Source organism: Neofelis nebulosa, chromosome 10, assembly GCF_028018385.1.
Source record: "Neofelis nebulosa isolate mNeoNeb1 chromosome 10, mNeoNeb1.pri, whole genome shotgun sequence".
Lineage (NCBI taxonomy): Eukaryota > Metazoa > Chordata > Mammalia > Carnivora > Felidae > Neofelis > Neofelis nebulosa.
This window is the reverse complement of record NC_080791.1, coordinates 88,803,001-88,828,016: the sequence shown is the minus strand read 5'-3', so window position 1 is coordinate 88,828,016 and position 25,016 is coordinate 88,803,001. Positions and strand designations below refer to the sequence as shown.

General features: G+C 40.6%; 1 protein-coding gene across 1 annotated transcript; it reads left to right on the top strand.

The window, feature by feature from the left end:
* The first annotated feature begins 15 nt into the window (after positions 1-15).
* APIP (APAF1 interacting protein) lies at positions 16-24,462 on the top strand. The gene is made up of 7 exons (XM_058688614.1): positions 16-193; positions 10,653-10,753; positions 16,166-16,214; positions 17,811-17,928; positions 19,396-19,531; positions 22,897-23,064; positions 24,143-24,462. Exons 1-7 carry the CDS (start codon positions 137-139, stop codon positions 24,240-24,242), a joined length of 729 nt encoding a protein of 242 aa, XP_058544597.1. The 5' UTR covers positions 16-136; the 3' UTR covers positions 24,243-24,462.
* The last annotated feature ends 554 nt before the right edge of the window (positions 24,463-25,016 follow it).

Here is a 25,016-nt window from a genome sequence, read left to right as displayed (position 1 = left end):
TGGACCCGCCCCCGAGCTGCCCTCAGCGCCGCCCGATTGCGGCGGTGGTCACGCCACAGGCTGCTCTTAGCCCAGACCAACCTCGGTCCCGAAGCCGCTCAAAGATAGGAGGCCGTGGGTTCCCCTCATCAGGGCCATGTCGGGCTGTCACGCTCCGGAGGGAGACTGCTGCTCGCAGCGCTGCGGCGCTAAGGTAGGGGCGGGGCCGCGGGTGCCCTGTTTGCCCGGACTTGAGGCACAGGTGGCGTGCGGCGGCGGGAGCGGGGCGCCGACCTGGGGGGCCTGGTACCGGTGTGGACGCCACCCCCGCTACCCGCCGCCCTGGCTCCGCAGGCCGATTCGAGGCCACGGCAGTCGCTGTTCCCGAGGCTGGGCTCCCGATGACGGGCGCTGGGCGCCAAACGCTGAAAAAGGGAAAATAACGGAGGAGAGCGCTGCGCATCTTGAGTGTGTTTTGAAACAACTTACCGGGAATACAGGGCAAACGAGGCAACAGGAGGCACTGGAGTGGAAATGGAGCTAAGACTGCCCTCGAGCTTATTTTCTGCGCCCTGGCAATCAGCCCGACGTTTGGCAGGCAGTAGGCGCTCGGGAGACGGTGGCCAAACCGAGGCTGTGCTTCAGTAGCCCCCACTTTCCCTCTCGGCCTGCCTCAGTTTAGAGTGATTATGGGATGATCATCCTTGAGCAGAAGTCAAAGGAAAATCCACCCTCGGGCTGCATCTGCTTTTCATTCACTGGGTATACACCCCAACAGCTTTATGGAATACCTGTGTGCCCAGGGATACAGCGAGGATTAAGACAAATGGCCTGCGGTCTGGAGGAAAACTAGAGGAGTAAACAATTACCAATACAATGAGAGAACCCCTGCTTAAGAGGCAGGGATAGCCCCCTAAAATTAGCCCCCTATTCCTCCTGTTCTTTCTGAGGACTGACTGAAGGTCCCAGTTAAAAAAGTCGTAACGTGGGAGATCTTATTGCGAAATACTTGTCAATCTTGTGGGAATACTCCCACAGCTTAGCAAAAGCTAAGCAAAGACAGCTTAGCAAAGACAACTGTGAGGATGGAATGCTGGACAGGAAAAATTGGATAGAAAGGGGGAAGATGTTGGGATACAGGTCAGATAGCTAGGCAGGCGTGCGTGGAAACGGCAGAATCTCTAAGATGTTTCAATAGCATGTGTGTTCATGCCAACAGTAAGTGAATCTTGGTGAAATATTATCTAAAGGAGCATCAAAGAGAGCCTTTTTCAAGGGATCTGAGAATAAACAAGACCTCTCAAACCAAACGTGGCCAACAGACAGCTGGGCCAACAGCTGTGTTTGCTTCACATTGTTCATAAGAAATATCAGCCAACCTTTCAAAATGCAGAACACTTCAGGCTTCTGTTAAAACTTTGGTACATCTGATGGCATGGAGCTTGTATTCCTTCATGGGATCTGGGTTGAGCTGACTAGTGAGTACCACCTAAATGTGCTTGCCAGGTTACAGAGCTCCCCTACCCACAACAGATTTGCATATGCACTTAAATAAACCACTTCCAGTAAGCTTCATTCGGTCCGTGAGCCACCAGTTCGTAAGCTCTGATATAGGACTTTTCTTAATGTAGGAGATGTGATCTTAATTCACAGTGTTTATTGGGCAAAGCACTATCCTGGTAGGTATATATCAAGAGCATGTTCCCTACTTTGTAGGCAGCTAAGCTTAGCTGGGAAATAAACCAAGAACTACTTCTATTTTTTAATTTTACCTTACATATCATAGTGTCCTATATATGTCAACCCTGAATAAATACTTGTTCTTTGCTGTTATTATAACACAAGGCCTTTCAATACCCTTCCCTTGACCTCATCAGTTCTGTACATCTTTACCCCTCCCCTCCACTCTAGCAACACATTCCCATGGCCATACCCTTCCCTGCTCCACCACTGCCCCTTCACCTCACACCTTTTTGGGGTGAAGGACTTTTCTTTTTTTACTCCGACACTTCTCTCTGTGTAGCCCCCATCATAGGATCTATCATACTGGATTACAAATAATTAATTGCCTTTACTTAAATGCCTCCCACGCAGACCCCCAAGGGATGGGCTTTGAGGGAGTGTCCCTCAACTACACACATTTGTGTCTCTACAAATATCATTGTGTCCTACTGCAGCTGGCTCCTGGACACCTCCTGGGAGCCCCCCCCCCCTCCCCCAGGAGCTTCCCTTCACATTACCTGAAGTGACTATCCTCAGACCTCACCATCTCCTCTCATTCTTTCCCCCAAACCTGCTTTGAAGGTGACTTCGCCTCCAGAAACACAAAGAAAATGAAGCTGTTAGTTGTGAACATCTTAACTTCGATTTCTTCCTGTTCCCACCTACATTATAATGTTAAGATTAAGAACAAGACATCTAGAATTTGCCAGCGAAAATTGGTTCTGCCAGTTGCCACGTGGGCAGTTTTGGATGCATTAATCTTTTTTTTCTTTTTTCTTTTTTTTTTTTTTTTAGAGAGAGAGAGCAAGTGAATGGGGGAGGGACAGACAGAGAGAGGGAGACAGAATATGAAGCAGGCTCCACGGGGACTGAATCCCACAAACCTGGCATCATGACCTGAGTCAAAATCAAGAATTGGACCTCCAACCAACTAAGCCACCCAAGTGCCTCAATCTTTCTTAGCATAATATAGCTATTATAAGGATTAAGTTGTATATATAAGCTTTGAGAATACTACCTGGCATAAAATAAGTATTCAACAAATATTAACTATGTTTGTCATTAATCGTATTATTGCATATCTTCCTTACTTTTCTTCTTCCTCCTAAGATAAATATTTCCCTGGTCTAATTCCAGCTGCTGTGTCTCCATAAAGATTGACCTATTAGGCTTTTGCTTTCCTGTGGTGCTAATCTCTCCCCATTCCCTAATTTTACCTTTTAGCATGAAAGGAAAACTGGTTATTTCCGAGTTTCCTTTACATGCTAAAACTCTGTTATTAACCAGTTTTCCCTTCGGTTTCCCCATCTGGCCCTTCATAGCCACACTATTGAAAGAGTCTTTAGAATTCTCTGCCTCTAAGTTCTATTCACTTCTTAACCCACTAAGATCTGGCTTCCACACCCAACCTATTAAAACAATTCGTACTTAAGGTTGACCTAATTTACAAAGATAGTTGGCCTAGCAAAAACCCAAAGTGAACCCATCGTTTTTGTGATTGCACCGAGCTGCATTCCTAGAGAAAATTACATAACTGCACTGAGCGGCCTCACTTCATATTCAAGATTTCAACCCCAAATTGACCCTTAACACTGCCCAACAACCATCCCATGTTTCCCCGGTACTTTACTGTCCCACTCCCTGAGAGGACTAGTTTATACCTTTTATTATCTTTTCAAGCCTCTCATACCCCGCCCCCACATCGTTCCTCAGCTGATGGCTTTGTTTATACTTAAGAAAATAGAAGACACCGGCTATGAACTTACTTGCCTTCCTAGCACAAAACCTAGCGACCTGCTGAAACGGGAACCCATCTTCTCATTTTTCAAGATGGCGGAAGCCCAATCTCTCCTCTTGTGCACGGGATCTGCCTCCCCTCTCACATTCAGAAGTTGTTCCTGTCCCTCTCCCTGTCTTACTGTGAATCCGCCCCCTCTCGGCCAGACTGTTCTCATCAGCATGGCTTCCAAGGCCCTGTGTGACCTGGCCCCTGCAAGTTCATCCGCCTCTCTCAGCACTTTCCTTGTCAACACTCTGCTCCGGCCACCTGGCCTTCTTTCCATCAAATGTGTTAAGCACTGTCTCACTCCAGGGCCTTTACATCTGCTGTCTTCTCTGCCTGGAGTGCTTGCCGCACCCCAGACAAACCTTGTATGTGCAAGCACATTCATTTATTATACACTGGTTTGTTTGTTTTTCACATTCTGGCTTTAGATTGTCAAGTGCTCAGAGAGGCTTTCCTTAACCACCTTATTCAAAATCAATCTCGGGGCGCCTGGGTGGCTCAGTCGGTTAAGCATCCGACTTCAGCTCAGGTCACGATCTCACGGTCCGTGAGTTCGAGCCCTGGGCTGATGGCTCGGAGCCTGGAGCCTGCTTCCCATTCTGTGTCTCCCTCTCTCTCTGCCCCTCCCCCATTCATGCTCTGTCTCTCTCTGTCTCAAAAATAAATAAACGTTAAAAAAAAAATTAAAAAAAAATCAATCTCTGCTACGTTTCTCTTAAGTTGTTTGTTTCCTTCTTCCTACTTATTTAAAAAAATATATTTTTTTAATGTTTATATATTTTTGACAGAGAGCATGAGTGGAGGAGGGGCAGAGAGAGAGGGAGACCTAGAATCTGAAGCAGGCTCCAGACTCTGAGCTGTCAGCACAGAGCCCGACGCGGGGGCTTGAACTCAGAGTGGAGATCCCAACCTGAGCCAAAGTTGGACGCTCAACAGACTGAGCCACCCAGGCGCCCCTCCTTCTTCCTACTTATTATAATTTATTCCTCTCTTTGCTCTTTTAAAACTACCCCCAGAATGCAAATTTCTTTAGGGCAGGGACTTTGTCAAGTGTTAGTGGCTGAATTGCCAGGAAATGCTTGGCATACTCCCACCATCCTTCACTGAGACTTGACTCACCCTTCCCTCCTCTGAAGCTTTGCCAGACTCCTGCTCCCTCCCACCACTAGCTTCTTCCTCCCACCGGTAAGTGGCTTCCTTGGACTGCCCTGTATTATGTATTGCTTTGTCCTTTCATAACTTCTATATTAGATTGTAAGCTTCTTGAGGGCAAGGGTTTTATCTTCCTCCTATTCATTTCTTCAGGGCCTGCAGAAGTTTGCCAAATGAATGAATGAGAAGGCTCTATAATAAAAACCGAAAGGACAGGTACATAGAGCAAATGCTGTGGCATGGGATTAGAGGAAGGAGCGATCACTTCCTGCTGGGATGATGGCAGAAGGAATCACAGGGGAAGCGATAGGGGGCCTGGTGTTAACGCTGATAAGCAGGAGCCTGACAGCTAGAGTCGCAATAATTGAAAATTAGCAATAACACGAGCAATAACAGTGCAAAGAAAAAAAAAGACGCACTTGGTTAGAAAGAAAATATGTCTTAGTTAACTAGTGCTCTCCATAGCAAGCACCCCAAAACTTGGGCTTAAAACCCAAACACTGACTGTCTCGCAGAGTTTGAGGATTAGGAGTCTAGGGGAGTTTGGCTCAAGGTTCTGGCTCAGGGTCTCTCCTAAGGTGGCAGACAAACTGTCCCCTGGAGCTACTGTCATCTCGAGGCCTGATTGCAGCTGGAGCTGCAGGCACGCTGCAGTGTCGTTGGCGGGCCTCCATTTCTCACTGATTATTGTCCATACACCTCCAATTCTTCACCACACAGCCTTCTGTGTAGGCTGAGTACCCTCTCCATGTAGCCGCTGGCTTGCTCCCCCAGAGAGCAACCAAGACAGAAGCCATAGTGTCTTATATCCTAATCTCAGAAGTGACACGCTGTCACTTCCCCTGTCCTACTGTAGTCCGTTGGCCACGCAGCCCTAGTACCATGTGAGAAGGGCCTACACCGCGGGGTGTGAATACCAGGAGGCAGAGATCACAAAGAGCCATCCTGGAGGCTGACTACAACTAAGTTGAATAGAACTGAGAGATTTGTATCAAAATGGACTGAAAGAAAATGGGCGAAAAGTAAAATTGGGGCAAGAAAGCAGAAGGACTTAAATAACAGACCAAGGAGGTGCACCTGAGCATTAAGTGATTGGAGGGATGGGGTGCAGTGATCAAAGCAGTATATTCTTTTAGTGCTCATGGGAGAGAGGAGGGTAAGCTAGAGAAGAGGGAGAGAAAGGAGAAATTGTAGGCAAGGAGACCAAATAGGGACAGATAACATTATTCCTCCCCAAATGAGTCCTTGAAAGAGTTTTTACTCAACTGTTGCAAAATAAGAAAATAAGGACAATCAAAAAGTGAATTTCACAAAATTAACACATTCAGTTTAAAGGACAACCTTTTATTTTGAGATGAACCTTTCTACTCTTTTCTTTATGTTAAAAATGTACTTTTTGGGCGTCGCCTGGGTGGCTCAGTTGGTTAAGTGTCCAACTCTTGGTTTCAGCTCAGGTTATGATCTGTTGGTTTCATGAGTTCAAGCACTGCATCGGGCTCTGTGCTGGCATTGCGGAGCCTGCTTGGGATTCTCTCTCTCCCTCTTTCTCTCTCTGCCCCTCCTCCACTCACACCCTGTCTCTCTCAAAATAAATAAACTTAAAAAAAATTAAATAAAAATTTAAAATATACTTTCTTTTTTGAAAAAGGTGATAGTAGATGGTTAAATGTAATTACCGTTATAACTTGGCAACCTTATGTCAGTCCCTAAAATTTAAACTACAACAGCAACAACAAACCCTGGTTTAAAAAAAATTTTTTTTTAACGTTTATTTATTTTTGAGAGACAGAGAAAGACAGGGCGTGAGTCAGGGAGTGACAGAGAGAAAGGGAGACACAATCCAAATCAGGCTCCAGGCTCTGAGCTGTCAGCACAGAGCCTGATGTGAGGCTCGAACCCACAAACGGTGAGACCGTGACGGAGCCAAAGTCGGACTCTCAACCGACTGAGCCACCCCGGCGCCCCTGCGAACTCTGGTTTTAAAAATCAGAAGTCTGGAAATCACTGATCCAGATTATTAGCATAAGGAAACTGATACCCAGAAAGGGTCACGGACTTGCCTTAGGGCATTCAGCTAGTTGGGGGTCAAAGCTGAAGCAAGCCTCCACGCCTTCTCATTTCTTCCAGTCAGTGCCTAACTGGTGTGAAAAAGAGTTTGTAAGTGTGGTGAAAGTGGAAGGGAGAAATAGGGTCAGTGGAGGTAAAGTTGCAAAGAAAGCCAGTACGCACGGAGAGGAGAATGAGATGTGCAGAGAGAAACAAAGCCCAGAGACTGAAAAAATGCCGACAACTTGGCCGTGTCTGAATCCAGTCCCTCCCTTGGGCCAGTGTCAAGAATTTTGAAAGACTGAAATGAGCAGAAAAGATCACTAGGTGTCATGGGCTATCTTTGAGCTATTGTGCAACTCTGTAATTGTAGAATCCTGACAGTAATGCAGATGATTACTGACCCTAGAAATGCAGGCTGCATTCTGGACATTCAGTTGGTTGCTGCCTGGTGGATATTGTCCAGTTTTTCCTCATTTATAAATCCAGAATTCCTAATTACTTATATGGGTGATGTTTTGCCTTCTCTTTGGACACAGCAGTATCATGTTTCTGGTTCCCTCACTAGCTGATGGGTTAAATAATATATTTGACATGTGTTTATTTTATATTTGTTTTGAGAGTCCCCCAGGCAAACCTCTGTCCAAGCAGTACCTCTCTTATGCTTCAATTGAAAGAAAAGGTGGGGGAGGGGAGTAGAATCCTTGTTGGCTGTGAGCAAGTATTTCAGTGACAGTGAAACTGATTTCCATAAAATAACGGGACTGAAAAATCAGAAAAATTAAGTATTGCTTCAAAAACTTTTTAGCCTTTAATGTTTTTGCTGTATACAAAATACTGTTAAATGTTTCTCCCTCACACTATAGGACCTCTACTGTCAGAAGTTGATTGCAATCTATCTTCAGTTATGTCTTCCAAATTCTTACAAACCCAGACATAATAGTAACAGATAAGTAATATTACTGACATTCAGGGGAGAAATAATATTAACTAAGCTTCTTGTCAATTCTTAGTGAAATATACATTCTGATACTTACTTTCTTACCATTCTGAACAATTTAGATGATTGCATTTTTACCAAATATATGTTAGTTCCCACTGCTACAATTTCCTAAAATTGAAATTTTGTGGGTATGAACAAATGAATGAAACTTTATTAACAGGAACTGCCTTATCATGGTTATCACTGTAGTATGAAGCTGGCTAGTTGCTACAATAACTCAGGACTGGAAGACAAAAGGGAAAGGGGAGACCCATAATAACAGACTATTTTCTATATTGTTTGCAACTTCCTATGCAAATGGATGGTTTTAAGGATTGGAAAACTAGGAGTTTTCTCCTTATCTGTTCTTTAATATATAATTAAAATATCACTTGTATCACTAAAAAAGAAAATGGCAAATTATACAAGGCATGGATAATTCTGGCTAGATTTTGTAGGGACAGATATAAGGAAAACCAACACAGCTTTATTATTAGTTTTAATTCCAGAATTTTTAACACTTTAAATGGGAGGGAGGTAAAACTTCCAATTATAAAATAAATAAGTCATAGGGATGAAAAGTACAGCATAGGGAATATAGTCAATAATGTAATAACACTGTATGGTGACAGATGGTAACTGCATTTACTGTGGCGAGCATTGCCTAAATTGTCAGAGTTTATTGTACATTGAAAAAACTAATATAACATCGAAAAAAATGGGAGGGAAACTAACATTGTCACACATTGTCCTGGATGCTTTATCTCCATTTTTTTTCTCATTTTTAAAAAAACTTACTCACTCCATACCTGGAAGCCTGTAGCACTGTATCTCTTTTTAATCCTCATAATATTCTCATTTTGTAGATTAGTAAACCGAAACCCGTAGTCATATAAGCAATAAATAGCGTAACGAAGGTTTGACTTTATGTCCGTTAACTCCTAAGCCTGTGTTGAATCACAACTTTAAAAAATTTTAACATTCCCATGTTCTTAATTTTACATTTTGAAGTCTACTCCATCAAACTATTATTTATGATAAAATACAAAGTGTATGTAAAATATTAACAGTGAATTGGGGAAAACACTATAATTTCAGAAAGCCAGTGAAGTAGCTAAAAATTTGGTGTGCTCAAAAGTCAGCCCTCTCTGGGCCCAAAGGTATTTCTCCCCTTTATCCAGTGCCAAGATTTATACAGGCAAGCTTCCCAGCTGTGCTTTTGTGCACAGAGGGTCTATTTCTTGTTTACCCTTACCTGGGGGGTATAACCTCTTATCTGGTTTCAAGCCTATGGAGGGATTTTCTATTAGGCACCCCATTCTGAGCACACCCTAGGGTTTATTTCGTGTTTCTGACAGCTTGCATAGCTATCAAAATTGAAGGTCAAGCTCACCAGAGATCTGCAAATACCTTCAGGGAAATGGCTTCAGAGCTTCCCTCTGGGGTAGACTCACTCTGGTTTCTTTTTTTTTTAACAACTTTTTTTTTTTTTTGATGTTTATTTATTTTGAGAGAGAGAGTGAGCTTGCACAAGCAGGAGAGGGGCAAAGAGGGGAGAGAGAATCCCAGGCAGGCTCCCCGCTGTCAGTACACAGCCCAATGTGGGGCTCAATTTCACGAATCATGAGATCGTGACCTGAGCCGAAATCAAGAGTTGGATGCTTAACTGACTGAGCCACCCAGGAGCCTCCACCCTGGTTTCTTTTATGGCCACTGTGAAGCCTTCTTTACTTTTTTGCTAGCTCAGCAATTTAATTTGAAATTTTGTTTTAAACTTTATTCAGGAAGAAAAAATTACTCAACATTTTCAGTTGTTTTCAAGGTAAAAGTTAGATTTCATACTGCCAGAAATGGAATTCATTGCATTTTTCATTATTGTTTTGGGTTTTATTAACTTTAACTTTAAAAAATGGGGAAACATCATATTTTTTTATTCCTAAAGAAGTAAACATTAGACTTAATAAAAATAAGCTCTTACTTTAACTAGATTTATTGTGCTGATCACTTACAATATATACAGATACCTACTCTTTATGTTATCCACTTGAAACTAATATAATGCTATATGTCAATTATACTTAAATAAAAATACATGAATAAAAGCTCTATGTTCATCCCAGCATATATACATTTGTTCCTATACACACATATCTTCATACAAATGGGCCCAGAAAGTATTACTTGTGATTGCTTCTGAGTGAGTCCTTTCTATGTTTTTTTCTTGACTTTATATTCCATAGTGAGTATATATTGATTTTGTAATAAGCAAAAACAATGTAATCACTATGGAAAAAAGACGTTTTAGAATAAAAATAAAATCAGACCAACACAGAATATGAACAAATAGCTGTCATATGTATATCATGACTTAACTGAATAAGATGTTTTGTGTAATGAAATTTGCTGGACAGACCAAAACATGTTCCTTTCAGCACTAAATTCTATTTTATTTCAGCCATTGCAGTAGATGCTTTGCATTATATACTGGGCATTTCCCCACCTTGTTCTCATAGCCTATTCCATAGTGTTGGACTACATGGCCCTATCCTGTATAATTCCAGGTTGCCAAATAACATAGATCCACTTTCTAAACATCAAAAACAAATTATGGGGGCACCTGAGTGGCTCAGTCAGTTAAGTGTCTGACTTCAGCTCACGTCATGACCTCATAACTCGTGGGTTCGAGCCCCACATCGATCGGGCTCTGTGCTGACAGCTCAGAGCATGGAGCCTGCTTTGGATTCTGTGTCTCCCTCTCTTCTGCCCCTCCCCAGCTCACACTCTGTCTCTCTCTCCTTCAAAAATAAACATTAAAAAAAGAAGTTTTATAAAAACTTTAAAAAACAAAGTATGTTTTGTAATAGTTTTCTCCCCCATGGTACCCTCTCTATAGTAGATTTTCTTGGCTTCTTAGCAAAGATGTCAGCTAGAAAAGTCACCCAATAATATAATGTCTGTTTGAAAAATCCTTATGTTTTTTTTAAGGACAAGGAACATCCAAGATACCTGATCCCAGAGCTTTGCAAACAGTTTTACCACTTGGGCTGGGTCACCGGGACTGGAGGAGGAATTAGCTTGAAACATGGGTAAGTTTCTGCCTGATGTCATTTCTGAGAATTCTCCACGTAAGTAGCCCATGAAGAGCCTAATACGTGTTATGTACAAAGAACAACTGGTACTCAGTTTTATGTGATAGTGAAAGTATCTAGTTTCTAAATGGAGAAATGAGTATTTGCGTAACTGAATGACAAGTGTGTAGAAGTTGTACATACAATAAATACCTAAGGATTTAAGAATCACAATTTCTAAACAGAATAATTTGGTCCTCGGTCTTTGGAGTCCCAAAGTTAAATTACACACTGCCAAGTATGTTTCTATGTCTGGAATTAGAAAGGGTCCCTTCTTGGGAATGCAAGCTGGTGCAGCCACTCTGGAAAACAGTATGGAGGTTCCTCAAAAAACTAAAACTAGAACTACCCTACGACCCAGCAATTACACTACTAGGCATTTATCCAAGGAATACAGGTGTGCTGTTTCGAAGGGACACATGCACCCCCATGTTTATAGCAGCACTATCAACAATAGCCAAAGTATGGAAAGAGCCCAAATGTCCATCGATGGATGAATGGATAAAGAAAATGTGGTGCGTGTATATATATATATATATATTTTGTGTGTATATATATATATATATACACACAAAATAGAGTATTACTCGGCAAACAAAAAGAATGAAATCTTGCCATTTGCAACTACGTGGATGGAACTGGAGGGTATTATGCTAAGTGAAATTAGTCAGTCCGAGAAAGACAAATATCATATGACTTCACTCATATGAGGACTTTAAGAGACAAAACAGATGAACATAAGGGAAGGGAAACAAAAATAATATAAAAACAGAGAGGAGGACAAAACATAAGAGACTCATAAACACGGAGAACAAACAGAGGGTTACTGGAGGGATTGTGGGAGGGGGGATGGGCTAAACGGGTAAGGGGCACTAAGGAATCTACTCCTGAAATCACTGTTGCACTATATATATACTAACTAATTTGGACGTAAATTTAAAAAAATTAAAAATTAAATTAAAAAAAAAAAAGGGTCCTTTCTAGGTAAGCAGGATTTGTTTCAAGGGTTCAGATACGTATTTTAAAGTCACTTAAACACAGATTACGAACCATCAAAAGTACTAAAAATTACATTTTATTAAATCAAAAGACGACATTATGCCTTTCTAAGTGCATCATGTATCATCATTCATGGATAGCACCTGCTGGTCTTTGTTGCTCAGAAGATAAAACAAGAAGGACTGGTTGAAACAGAAAGAATTTTACTTGTTCATTAGGTATGTTCAGTGTCTTTCCTCCAAGAAGTTAAAGAAACAAGTGACTATCAGTAATGAAAATACAAGTTGTAGAAACTCATTCTTTCAAGTGTTTCTGGAATAGGATGAATGTTTTTTTTCTCCTGAACTGTTTTAGGAATAGTACTATCTGGAGGCTGAATGTTAAACTGAGTAACTTGATTTCTTTCTTTATCCTAATTCACTTTCTTTAACAAAATTGAATGAATATAACATTTATATAATATCGAATCTATATAGTAATACCGCCAAGGGGGCTGCATTTCATAGAAAGGAATGGAACGGAAAATTTAATCAGAATGCTTAGAACAAAAGAGATTTTTCGGTACACTACAGGATGATGCCAGTGAAATTTCATCTACTTCAAATTACCGAGTAACTCATGGAATAGTAATTGAACTGTGGGCAACGTCAGTAGGGACCCAGCTGTCACAGTCCCGTGTATAGGGATGCACTCAGTCTGGAAAGGTCATGTTCCTCATGGTGCGTCGCACATCCATCCGTGCCTCCTCTCTGACTGTCAACCCAGTGCTCCATCAATCCAATTCAGCATTTGGCAGGTTTTCAGATTATTTTGCCAAAGCTTTCAAGTTGACTGTTCAGAGCAAAGTCCTAAGATAATGACATTTGTCGCTAAGATAATGACATTTGTCACTGTTGTTTCATTTATCCATTTAGTTGAGTTCCCAATAATTTGGTTTCTCAGCTATATTTGTAATAAATCATATTCTAAACATTGCCTTTAGTTAACTGCTTTTTATTTGCATATGCAGAAATTTACGTATGTACAAATATGTACAAAATACTTCTATCAAACTGAGTTCAAATAACCATTTTTGAAGTGGCTCTTTAAATAAATGGCAGTGATGGGGCACCTGGGTGGCTCTGTCAGTTGTATTTGACTCTTGAATTTTGGCTCAGGTCATGATCTCATGGTTCGTGAGATCCATACTGTCAGCGTGGAGCCTCCTTGGGATTCCCTTTCCCCCTCTCTCTCTGCCCCTCCCCTGCTCGCTTGCTCTCTCTCCCTCACTCTTTGTCTCAAAACAAATAAACATTAAAAAAAATGGCAAAGTGAAAATGGAATGCAAATCTCAAAAGTAAATTTATTTATCATAAAGACATAAAAGACTATGTTCTTTCTAAAAGAACTTTACTAACCCATGCACTGAAAATGTGTGTGGTCACCCTAAAACACTCACGGGGCACCTTTTAAAATTAAGTGGTTTTTACAGCACTACAATCAATTTATGGGGACATTGCGTCATAAGCGAAAATGTTTGGTCCTTAGTTAGGTTCTTAATGGGTGAGGAGCTCCTCCTGGGGGTCACGGGTGGAAACAGCCCCAATTTTATGGAATTGTTTGGAATGTTATTAAACGTGTGCTTTGCAAAGTAAGATGGGTAATTTGTAGTAAAATGTTGAATTTTTTTCCCTCATATTTAAATGACTTCATAAACCCACATCATTAACTATCTACTATGTTATTCTCGTGTTACAGGTGAAAGTTTGGTTTTCTTTGATGCTTAAAGCAAATAAATTTGGAATGAAGGACAAACCCAATAGATTATGTTTGGAGATATAAAATTATTTACTGATTCCAAGGTTTGGCTGATACCATTTTAGATCATACTACTTGCGTGTGGTACCAAAAGATGTGTATAAAAGACAGCTTAAGATACATATGAGAGTTAAATCAGAAGGAGGAAATAGAAGAGCAAGAAAATGACAGTAGTCGAAGCAATTCCAAGACACTCAGCAGCCATTGTGTTTAGGTTGGGGGACTACCATTCACATTTAGCATTTCCTGTTTTCATGGTGTGATATTGTAACGTGTCAGAGACACCAGTCCTATTCATGCTATTAAAATTAAATTTGATAAACCTGTAGTGTAGACACGATATGTGAGGTATATAATGATTTTAAATTTAAAAAAAAAATTTTTTTTTTGAGAGACCACAAATGGGAGGGGCAGACAGAGGGGGACAGAGGATCCAAAACGGGCTCTGAGCTACAGCAGTGAGCCCAATGGGAGGCTTGAACTCAGGAACCACGAGATCATGACCTGAGCCAAAGTTGGACGCTCAACCGAACCACCCAGGTGCCCCTAGATTTAAATATTTTTAAATAGCTCGGCAGTAAATAAAAATAGACGCAACTGAACATAGATGTATTTTGAACTCTTGAATTTTGTTTCCCTCCTTATGGAATAGTGAAAGAGCAGGCAGTACCGAGAAATAAATCTCAAAACTTAATTCTTCAGATGCAAAATGCTTTTTGTTTGTGGCTTACGGCACCAAGTAAATACTTCCCTTTTAGTCTTTGGCACATTTCCCTCCTAAAATAAAGGCTCTCGGGGCGCCTGGACAGCTCGTCAGTTAAGTGTCCAACTCTGGATTTTGGCTCAGGTCATGACCTCAGGGTCCTGAGATCAGGCTCTGTGCTGGGCATGGAACCTGCTTAAGGTTCTCTCTCCCTCTACCCCTCCCCCACGCTCTCTCTCAAAAATAAAATAGAGTTTCTATCATCTTTACATTTTTATCCAGGTACCTCCTTCTTTGTAGATGTAAATATGTATTTTTTCTAAAACATATTTAGCTCATCTTCTAATTACCCAAAGTTGATCAGTTTTGTGTTCACAAAGGGAGCAATAAAAACAGATTCAGATTACGAAATCACTTGAATAAACTGAATACCCTGGATTTTCCCGCTTTGTAGATGGAGTGTATTTACTAACAGGCTGTTTTAAACTTTATTTGGGTCTTTTCCCAGGACTGCATACATTTCTCCCCACACAAGAAGACTTACCCTACAAGTCCACTGACTATATATCACACATGAGTCTAGAATTTCTTCCATGTTACATAAGGAAAGAAGCTTTGGATCCCCGGTATTTGCAAAGAACTCTTTCTAACTGTATGATCCCTCTGATTCCACTGGTTCCAGAGGAACGCCACTCTGTTTTCTTATGTCGTGGGTTTTTTTATGCAACAAAGCTCTTAAGTGAGCTATTTCATGAAAACACCTGAATGTAGCTTACTGTGGTTTGGATTTCACTCCCATTACCAGACATTTCTTTTCCAGATCTTAGTTTACCCGTGGACCCTTAAAGGAACTTTCATTTTTGTCAGTTACAAGTCTATGGGTTTATTAATAACTGGATTGATGGCTTGACTCAATATAGGCCATCATCCTCATTATTCACCAGGAACCAGTGTCCCTACATCCGTGTCTCAGCGGCAGAAGCTGGAGCATTCAGGTGCTGGTATTTCTTTCAATCGCATGTATGTGGCAGCTCTTTACTACCTTCTGGGAGCCACTGAAACTGACAAAGGAGACAAAGGAACTTTGTTGAGGCTGGAGAGAATTTAGAGAAGATTTTGAAATTAATTTCCCAATCAAATTTGAGAGTACTTTGTGACAAATGGTACATTATAGCATCTCCCCTAGCACAACATTCTGTAACAGGCACATCTCCAGATGGAACCGTGCCTTTTATCTGTATTTTTAACTTTCCACAGTTGTTTCAGCTTTATTACCAAATAGTTTCACAAGAAAGATGTGCTTTTCAAATAGGAAGCATATATTCCACCCAAAAAGTAGCTTAATGTTAATGCTGTAATTTAATAAGGTGTCCAGCAGGGGTCCCTGAACTTCATGTTTTATAAGCAGAGCATTTCAAGCACTAAAATTAAACTTGATCCCTTGCGAGACAGAGATCATCTGCTCATGAGCATATCTTCCCCTGATTGGATTTTGTAATAACTGTTCCACATTTAATGAGATAAACTGCAGTCTCATGCTAAAGATGCCAAAGACTTGTTTTATTTCCCATAACCAGATAAAAATCTGGTTACCATTGATTTTGCACTGTAGACAGAAATAAAGAAATATATATGAAAACTGTCAACATTTTACTGCATCACCAGCATTACGTTTGTCATGTAATTACAGTGCATTAGTAATTTGTTATTCTTTCTATACAGCACACATCATTAATTAATTCAAGCAGCTTTCTGTGTGATTTGATTTATAAAGAATATTGATGATTGGACTGTAAGAATACACTTGCCTTTGTTCAAAAGCAGAACAGTAGAGTTAAATACATACCAATTTCTACATTTTGTGTTACCAGCGATGAGATCTACATTGCTCCTTCAGGAGTGCAAAAGGAACGGATTCAGGTATGTTAAAGGTTCCTTCTTGACCCCAAAGCTCTTTTCCTCTCTACTTGACTATTACTGTTTTGTGAAATGGAATTAATTTTAAAAGAAGTTTTGAGGGGGGGTTATATTGATAATTTAAATGAATAATCAATAAACATTTCTTAAGTAACTATTAAATTTTTTTTTTAAGGTGAACCTCCATGCAACTAATATTTTTGAATTGTCATTCATCCTCTAGAGGGCACAAGTGAATGGCACAATCTTAAGTCCTACTACAAAGTGATTATAATTTTGCAGCATTATAACACTGTCTTTATCAGGCTGGTAGGGTGATCACGTTGATGGTCTCAATGGACCAAACTGACTCATATTAAACAATAGCAAAGCTATTCCAATCTAAGTTATAAAACTTTATTTCAGATTTTTGAGAAGCCTCATTCCATATTAATGCTGGAGTGCTGAAAATTTAAACATAACACTTAACTCCTAAGGCATAATCCTTCATTAATAAAACATTTATATTGTAGTTTGTAATAAACCCTGGCAAATGAAAGTCACAAGTCAGAAGTATGCATGCACTACTAGGAAAAATCTGTGGATCTGCTTAATTACTTCAACTTTAAGAATAATATACCTTACTGGGGCGCCTGGGTGGCATAGTCGGTTAAGCGTCCGACTTCAGCCAGGTCACGATCTCGCGGTCTGTGAGTTCGAGCCCCGCATCAGGCTCTGGGCTGATGGCTCGGAGCCTGGAGCCTGTTTCCGATTCTGTGTCTCCCTCTCTCTCTGCCCCTCCCCTGTTCATGCTCTGTCTCTCTCTGTCCCAAAAATAAATAAAAAACGTTGAAAAAAAAATTTAAAAAAAAAAGAATAATATACCTTACTGAGATTAACATGTCTGAGTACCAGTTCCCTTTCTCAGGAGATAAGAAAATTCTACTCTATATTCTTCCTCCTATGATGACATATGAAGAAAAAACTGTAACCCCCATCTTAGAATGATGATTTCTTTGTAAAGTTTCTCTGAAATATAGTTGTCAAATGACAGGGAAAAGCCAAGAAGCTAAGTTGATGAAGTATCATTACATGCATATGAAATTTTCCATATCAATTGTTTCTTCAAATTCTAAAGGAAGAACTTCAGCTCTCTTGAGAATATTTTTATCAGTAGAAAACAGTTTTTATTTCTCAAAATGGCTGAAACATTTTGGAAGAGAAACAATTATATGAATATTTAAAAGATGGGTTAAGGGGCGCCTGGGTGGCGCAGTCGGTTAAGCGTCCGACTTCAGCCAGGTCACGATCTCGCGGTCCGTGAGTTCGAGCCCCGCGTCAGGCTCTGGGCCGATGGCTCGGAGCCTGGAGCCTGTTTCCGATTCTGTGTCTCCCTCTCTCTCTGCCCCTCCCCTGTTCATGCTCTGTCTCTCTCTGTCCCAAAAATAAATTAAAAAAAATGTTGAAAAAAAAAAAAAAAATTTAAAAAAAAAAAAAAATAAAAAATAAAAGATGGGTTAAATATGCATACATGCATCCTTAGCACACACCAGAAAGGGGACACTTCTAAATGATATCGTATAAGCCTTTTTTTTCTTCTCTGCCCCCCTCTACAAACAGCCTGAAGACATGTTTGTTTGTGACATCAATGAACAGGACATAAGTGGACCTCTGCCGCATAAGAATCTTAAAAAAAGCCAGTGCACTCCTCTTTTCATGAATGCTTACACAATGAGAGGTAGGCAGAAAATGTATTCACCATAAAGAACTATTTGCTACAGAGTAGGTTTTCTAAATAATTGTAATTATTGTTGTAGTTAACATTTCTCGAACACCTACTGTGTGCAAGAACTTTAATTATGTTAACACTTTCAGTGCTCACATCAGCCCACGTGGAAGGCCCATTGTTACTCCATTTTGTGTTCGAGAGGACAGAGGCTCTGGGAGATTTTCCTAAAATAAATAGCTAGTGAGTCCTGGGGCCAGAATTCCAACCTAGTATGACTCCACTAGATTGTCAGGTTGACTGACAACACTATATTTACAATCAGATGCCTACTTCTAGTGTAGAGGTCTACCCCCGGGAACTTGTAGAAGGTAAGTAAGATTACAAGTGAGGGAAAATTGTGGCCTTTACTTTTAGTGGGAATAGTGCTGTCTCTGTCTCTCTCTCTCTCTCTCTCTCTCTCTCTTTTTTAGTGTACCATATGATAAAAGTAGGAGTCTTATTTCAATTCCCAGAATTTGTGATAGCAAACCAGTCTGGAAAGGTTGAGCCTAGAGGACGGTATGAAAATAGAAAATTATACCTGAAACACCAGAGCAATAAAGTCATTACAACCATGCTTTTTATAGCCCTGAATGAAATCTGTTCTGAGCATGGTCTCATGCTGTGTTCTGTTCCCGGACACTGTCAGCTGCTCCCGACAGCGTAAAATCTCAGGAACAGATGCTAACAGCATGAAACATCTCTCCCAGCATAAAGCGAAATAAACTTCCAATTGCAAAAATAGCCATTACTGAATTTTATAGCATGCAAATCCTTTTTTAGGTAAATCCATTAAAACCCTGCAACCCCGATGCCACCGAGACATGGCCCGCACTCTGAAGCCTAACTCCATGATTAAGGGTCACCATGACCGCGGTTTAAACCCAAGTGCCACCACTGCTATCTGTGAACCGCAGACAAGTGATTTAACATCTCTGAACCCCCGTTTCCTTGACCATTAAGTCGGGGGGATAGAATTTACATCTCTGGTTGTTGTGGGGGACTGAAGATCAAGAGATCACACGTAATGGGGATTTGCCCAGTGCCTGGCACAGAGGAACTCCTAATTAAATGGGAATATTGGACTATGATCTCCATGATTATTCTAGTTACACTTCAGACCATCTAAAAGCTATTTCTTAAGCATGTGTATTGTGCATTGCCCCGATGCTGATAAGGTTTAAATGCTTTTTGCAGCTTTGCAGCTTCTGTTAGTATTTCTCTCTTCCTACCTCCATCCCTCCCCTCCTGTCTACTGCCAACTTATTATTCCATGCCAAGAAAGACAAGGTCATCATCATATACAAATAAATGTATGTGATATATAATATATATATGATAAGTGATATATAGTATATATATAACATATATATTATATATTTTTAAAGGTATCATTTTGTTTTCCCTGAGTATGTGACTTTCTTCTCCCTCCTCCAGGAGCAGGTGCAGTGATTCATACCCACTCAAAAGCAGCTGTCATGGCCACCCTTCTCTTTCCAGGACGAGAGTTTAAAATTACACATCAAGAGATGATAAAAGGAATAAGGAAATGTACTTCGGGAGGGTCTTACAGGTATTTTTTTCTATTTTTGCTTAAGTAATTTCAAAAGTATTTTTTCTGTCTTTTGATAAAGAGGCTACTGATCTTTTTTATGCCTTTAATGAGATGTTGTGGGATCTATGTTAAGTAATACCCCACTTAATATTACACTTCCAGATCTGTTCTCAGTGACACAAATCAGACGCCACCCTTCCTCCTCCCCACCACCACCCCAGCCTTGGTAAATTATTAGCAACATGAATAATGAAACCGTTTGTCAGAGTTAAGTGGAAAACCCTTGGCTGAGCTTTCTATAGAGATGGAAAGATTATGTTCCTGTATGGAAGCACCCTGAGAGCGTGGTCCCCTCACCTTCATTTTGTCTCCAGGAAGCTTCAGCCCTGACTGAAGCTTCATCTTGATTTAATTTAGTATGTCTAGGGGAGCCTGTGTCAGTTAAACATCTGACTTGAGCTCAGGTCATGATCTTGCAATTCGTGAGTTCAAGACCCGTGACGGGCTCTGGGCTGTCAGCCCAGAGCCCAGAGCCTGCTTCAGAGTCTATGTCTCCCTCTCTCTCTGCCCCTCCCCTGCTCGCACTCTGTCTCTCTCTCTCTCTGTCAAAAATAAATAAATGTTAAAATTTATTTAACATTAAAGAAATGAGTTCAAGCCCCACATCGGGCTCTGTGCCGACAGCTCAGAACCTGGAGCCTGCTTTGGACATGTGTCTCCCTCTCTCTCTGCCTCTCCCCTGCTCATGCTCTGTCTCTCTCTCTCTCGTGCTCTCAAAAATAAAAAAAATAAAATTAAATTAAAACAAATTTTTAATTTTTTTCAAAGTTAGTATTTCTAGAATATTTTCATATTTACGATTATTTCAATTAAGTAGATCTATGTATTTTTATAATTTTTCAGTATGGAAAGTGGCATTAGATGGTATAGAATGGAGGCCTTCTAGGTAAAATCAACCGAATCCGCCAGCCCACCAAAATGTTCGCCAATCTAGAATACAGGGATGGGAAGAAATGCGTTCTCGGTGTTCAGGTACAAGCTAAGCATTTCATTTGAATGTACTGGCATTCTTATTCCTGAGCTGCTTAATTTGCCCGAGGGCCTGATCCTACCTTACCTTGCTTAGAGGAAACGGGTGCCAGTTTTTCTAAAGTGTTCTTAACAGCAGTATCTTATTGTTAATCCACGTAGTAGAATCCATGTACATGTTTAAACGAGTGTGCCGGGAACTCAATATGACTTGATTTTAGTTACTATTTATTGTATGCCTACAGCATTACTCAGCACTGCAGAATATCTATTTACAAAAGTGAAATGTTTAAATTATGGAAGTGTACATACTAAGGAAAGGATAGCCCCACATTGCCTTTCCATTCTGGGTCTCCAAGGAGAGGCATTGTGTGTGCTATTAATTTCATCAGCGTTTGGTTGCTTTGGTGAAGAAATAAAAGCAGGTGAGAAGGAGGCGTGAAAGGGCGGGTAGAGGGACAGCAGAGAGCCTTCTGGAATTCTGTGAGAAAAAGAATGGCCCGAACCAAGACATGCCACTTTTTATGCATCATAACAGACACGCTTCATAGATCACTTTAAACGTTTCTGATTTTAAAGAATACAAACCTTTTTGAAATGTCTTTTGCAATTCTATCTGATCCTGGCTGGGAAGTCAGTAACAGGGTCATTATCACAGCTCAGGAGGCAGTGATCTTTCTTCAGAATTTGGGGAGAATCCTAAGAGTCCAGTTTTCAAAAGAAGGGGCAGTGAAGGCTGGGCGAAGGAACAAAGGAGGGTTTTGATACTCTGTATTTTTTAAGTCCAGTTTGAAAAACAAAAACTTTCAAATACACACCTAATTCTCCTCAGGGGAGGTTACCGTATGTATGTAAGTGTGGTTGTCCTTCCTTCCGGCAGCAACACGGGTGGCCTGTGGCAGAGTGAAAAGCACACTGTTTAGAGGTCAGAGGACCATCTTGGCTCTGCTCCTCATTTGACTCAGAAGGAATAGTGTTCAGTCTGTAAAGTGGGTGGCTTGGGTTGAATTTCAGGTCTCATTTTGCTGTGATATTATTTTACTCAGGAAAAGATGTCTGACTTTTCAGTGTATGCTAGAGGAAAATATATGTTTGTGATTCTCTTGGCCAACATTAGGAAAGATCTGGGGGGCGTCTGGCTGGCTCAGTCAGTTAAACGTCTGACTTCGGCTCAGGTCATCAACTCGCATTTTGTGAGTTCGAGCCCCACGTCAGGGGCTGACAGCTCAGAACCTGGACCCTGCTTCGGATTCTGTCTCCCTCTCTCTCTGCCCCTCCCCTGCTTGCACTCTGTCTCTCTCTCTCTCAAAAATAAGTAAAGATTAAAAAAAAAAAAAAAAAAAAGAAAGAAAGATTTGGGGCTAGCAATTCATTCTTTCCATATTTAAGAATATCCTTCAATTACCTCTATTTCACTTAAGTGAAATAATAAACATCTCCATAATGCTGCTGGTAGTGGTTGGCCAGGCTCTTTATCACGTGACAGCTCCTTAGCCTATACCTGCCCTAAAGTAGCAATTTTTGGTAAAACTTTACTTAGAACTTCTTTTGTTGTTGTGAAGTTTGGCCATTATAGAGGTAGCGAAAAAGGAGATGTTACTTTAACAAGGGAAGAGAAATTTATGTAAAAGGGAAAACACGTCCGAGTTTGACTGGGTATAAATGACCTCAGAGATAGACTTAATTTTACCAGTATCTAAGTTATTTGCGTAGATATTATTACATGAACAGAAAGGAAATGCATATTCTGATTTTTTCACACGTATTTACTGAAAACAGGTGGAAGTAAAAGAAGTTCTAATGCCACAGACTTGAGAATGTTCTGAAAGTACTATCACACCTTTAATAGTTATTTCCAGAAGGTTCTTGCTAACCCAGTACTATAAACCACACCCGCATGTATTTATTTGCCTGAGACACTTTGAGGTCTTGCAGAGATAAAATAAAATGGTTTTGTATCTTTGGAAAATCCATACTTAATAAGTAGTTCAATTGTTAATCCTTTCTATGTTTCTGGTTCTCGGATCTATCATTTCTCATCTCCTATTAAAAATACTATGATTGTCTCTGCCTCAAGGAAATACTTGTATGATCTTGATAATTTCTTTGTTAGGTTTTGGTATCCTATACAAATTTCTGCCACTTAGAATAATGCCTGCCAGATTCCCAAGACGTCTTTTGATACAGCTCTCTATGCAAGATATACAGAATAACATGCAAAATCTGGTTCATAACGTGGAGTGGCTTTCAGATACAAAGAGAATGTCTAGTTGGTCCGTGAAAAAAATTGTAAATTTTACATATGAATACCTTTATTTGTTTTAGCGGGAAAAATGGCTTGTTTTGTCCCATAGGTATGATGATATGTTAGTGGTACCCATTATTGAGAATACACCTGAGGAGAAAGACCTCAAAGAACGAATGGCTCGTGCGATAAATGAATACCCAGACTCCTGCGCGGTCCTGGTCAGGCGTCATGGAGTGTACGTCTGGGGAGAAACCTGGGAGAAGGCCAAAACCATGTAAGTATCCATCAAAGGGCATTTGGGACAAGTCACTATACTCCAGATGTGAAGAGGGAATGAAGTGTGTTTTATGATTTGAAAGGAAGTATGACTTTTTTGTGTGTTATTGGTCAAAGTGGCTTAAATTTAAGTCATCTGGGGGCGCCTGGGTGGCTCAGTCGGTTAAGCGTCCGACTTCGTCTCAGGTCATGATCTCGCAGTTCGTGAGTTCAAGCCCCGTGCCGGGCTCTGTGCTGACAGCTCGGAGCCTGGAGCCTGCTTTGGATTCTGTGTCTCCCTTTTGCTCTGCCCCTCTCCTGCTCATGCTCTGTCTCTCTCTCTGTCTCAAAAATGAATAAAAACAGGGGCGCCTGGGTGGTTTGGTCGGTTAAGCGTCCGACTTCGGCTCAGGTCATGATCTCATGGTCCGTGAGTTCGAGCCCCGCGTCGGGCTCTGTGCTGACCGCTCAGAGCCTGGAGCCTGTTTCAGATTCTGTGTCGCCCTCTCTCTCTCTGCCCCTCCCCTGTTCATGCTCTGTCTCTCTCTGTCTCAAAAATAAATAAACGTTAAAAAAAAATTTTTTTTAAATGAATAAAAACATTTAAAAAAATTTAAATTTAAGTCTGTTATTCCTAGATACTTGATTTGCATTATGTATTCATTTATTACAAAATATTTATTGGACAAGCTGTTATTTGGCGAAGACACTGTGCACTTGATACAAAGGAGAAGGAAACAGCTCTTTTTCTCCCAAGTGTAAGGCTAGAAGGGAGAATAAGGCTAACCCAAGTTAATAATGATTTGCTACATTTATTTCAAAAAGTGACACGGAGTAAAAAATTTAAATTTATGTAAGTAGTATATTTTAAACTCCCTTTTATTTCCTGAGATGCATGTAATATGGTTGCATGATTCAAAATGATTCCTTTCCATGTTTTAATAATGCTGGGGGCAAAATGAGAAAAATCTGGCCTGGAATCTAGAAAAAAACAATGCACTAGGAGCCGGCTTAGCCTGATGGAGAGGAGAAATGTGGGAGGGCTGGAGAACTCTCTTTCACTAAGACCTTTCCGTTCTTTGCTTTTTCTTTTCCAGGTGTGAGTGTTACGACTATTTGTTTGACGTGGCCGTGTCCATGAAGAAAGTGGGCCTGGATCCTACACAGCTTCCGGTTGGAGAAAATGGAATCGTATAAGCCAAGTGAAAATGTAATTCTGTGCACCAAGCCTATCTTGATTATTATGCAAATGAAACTTGATTATTCTTTTTAATGAATTGAACCTTCCCATGATACTATAAAGTCACTAAACACTGAAGATGGTCACCCTGAATCTACTTCTGACGTTGGACGATATTTGCTTGTATTCTTGGAATTTTAAATGGCAATGCGGTGAAATAAAAAATTTTATACTGAAGGTTTTTTTTTTATGCTTACTTTTAAATCCTTAACAGCAAAATATCCTCGCTTAAATTAATTCCTTTTTTACGTACACTCCCAGAGAAACCCTTTTATTCTCTAAAGTTGCTGAGGATACCAAATTCGTGAGAAAATTTCCATTCATTATGAAATGAGCATTTTCTTATTTTAATATTGGCATCATGAAACGTATGTGAAAAGTTAAAGCCAAGTGTATCTCTCCATATTGACGTCAAAACAATTTACAGGTGTCCCCTGTTTGCTGTAGTGCTTCCTTGTAACAAAGCATAAAGGCACTCATTTCATACCGGAATCAACTGTGAAATTCCCACCGACTCCAACTCTACTAGCCAAACCAACCCTAACCAAACCAGTGATATAATCAGAAAGCGTTTTCCTTCAGGAAGCCAAAAGCAACATCACCTTGATCATAAAGGTTTCACTTGGTTAGTGCTTTTTTCAGTGGGGGGAGAAAATCAATAAGGCACCAGCTGCACAATCTGAAGCTCATCTACCCCCCTCTCTGTTTACTGCCCTCTCCCCTTCAAGTAC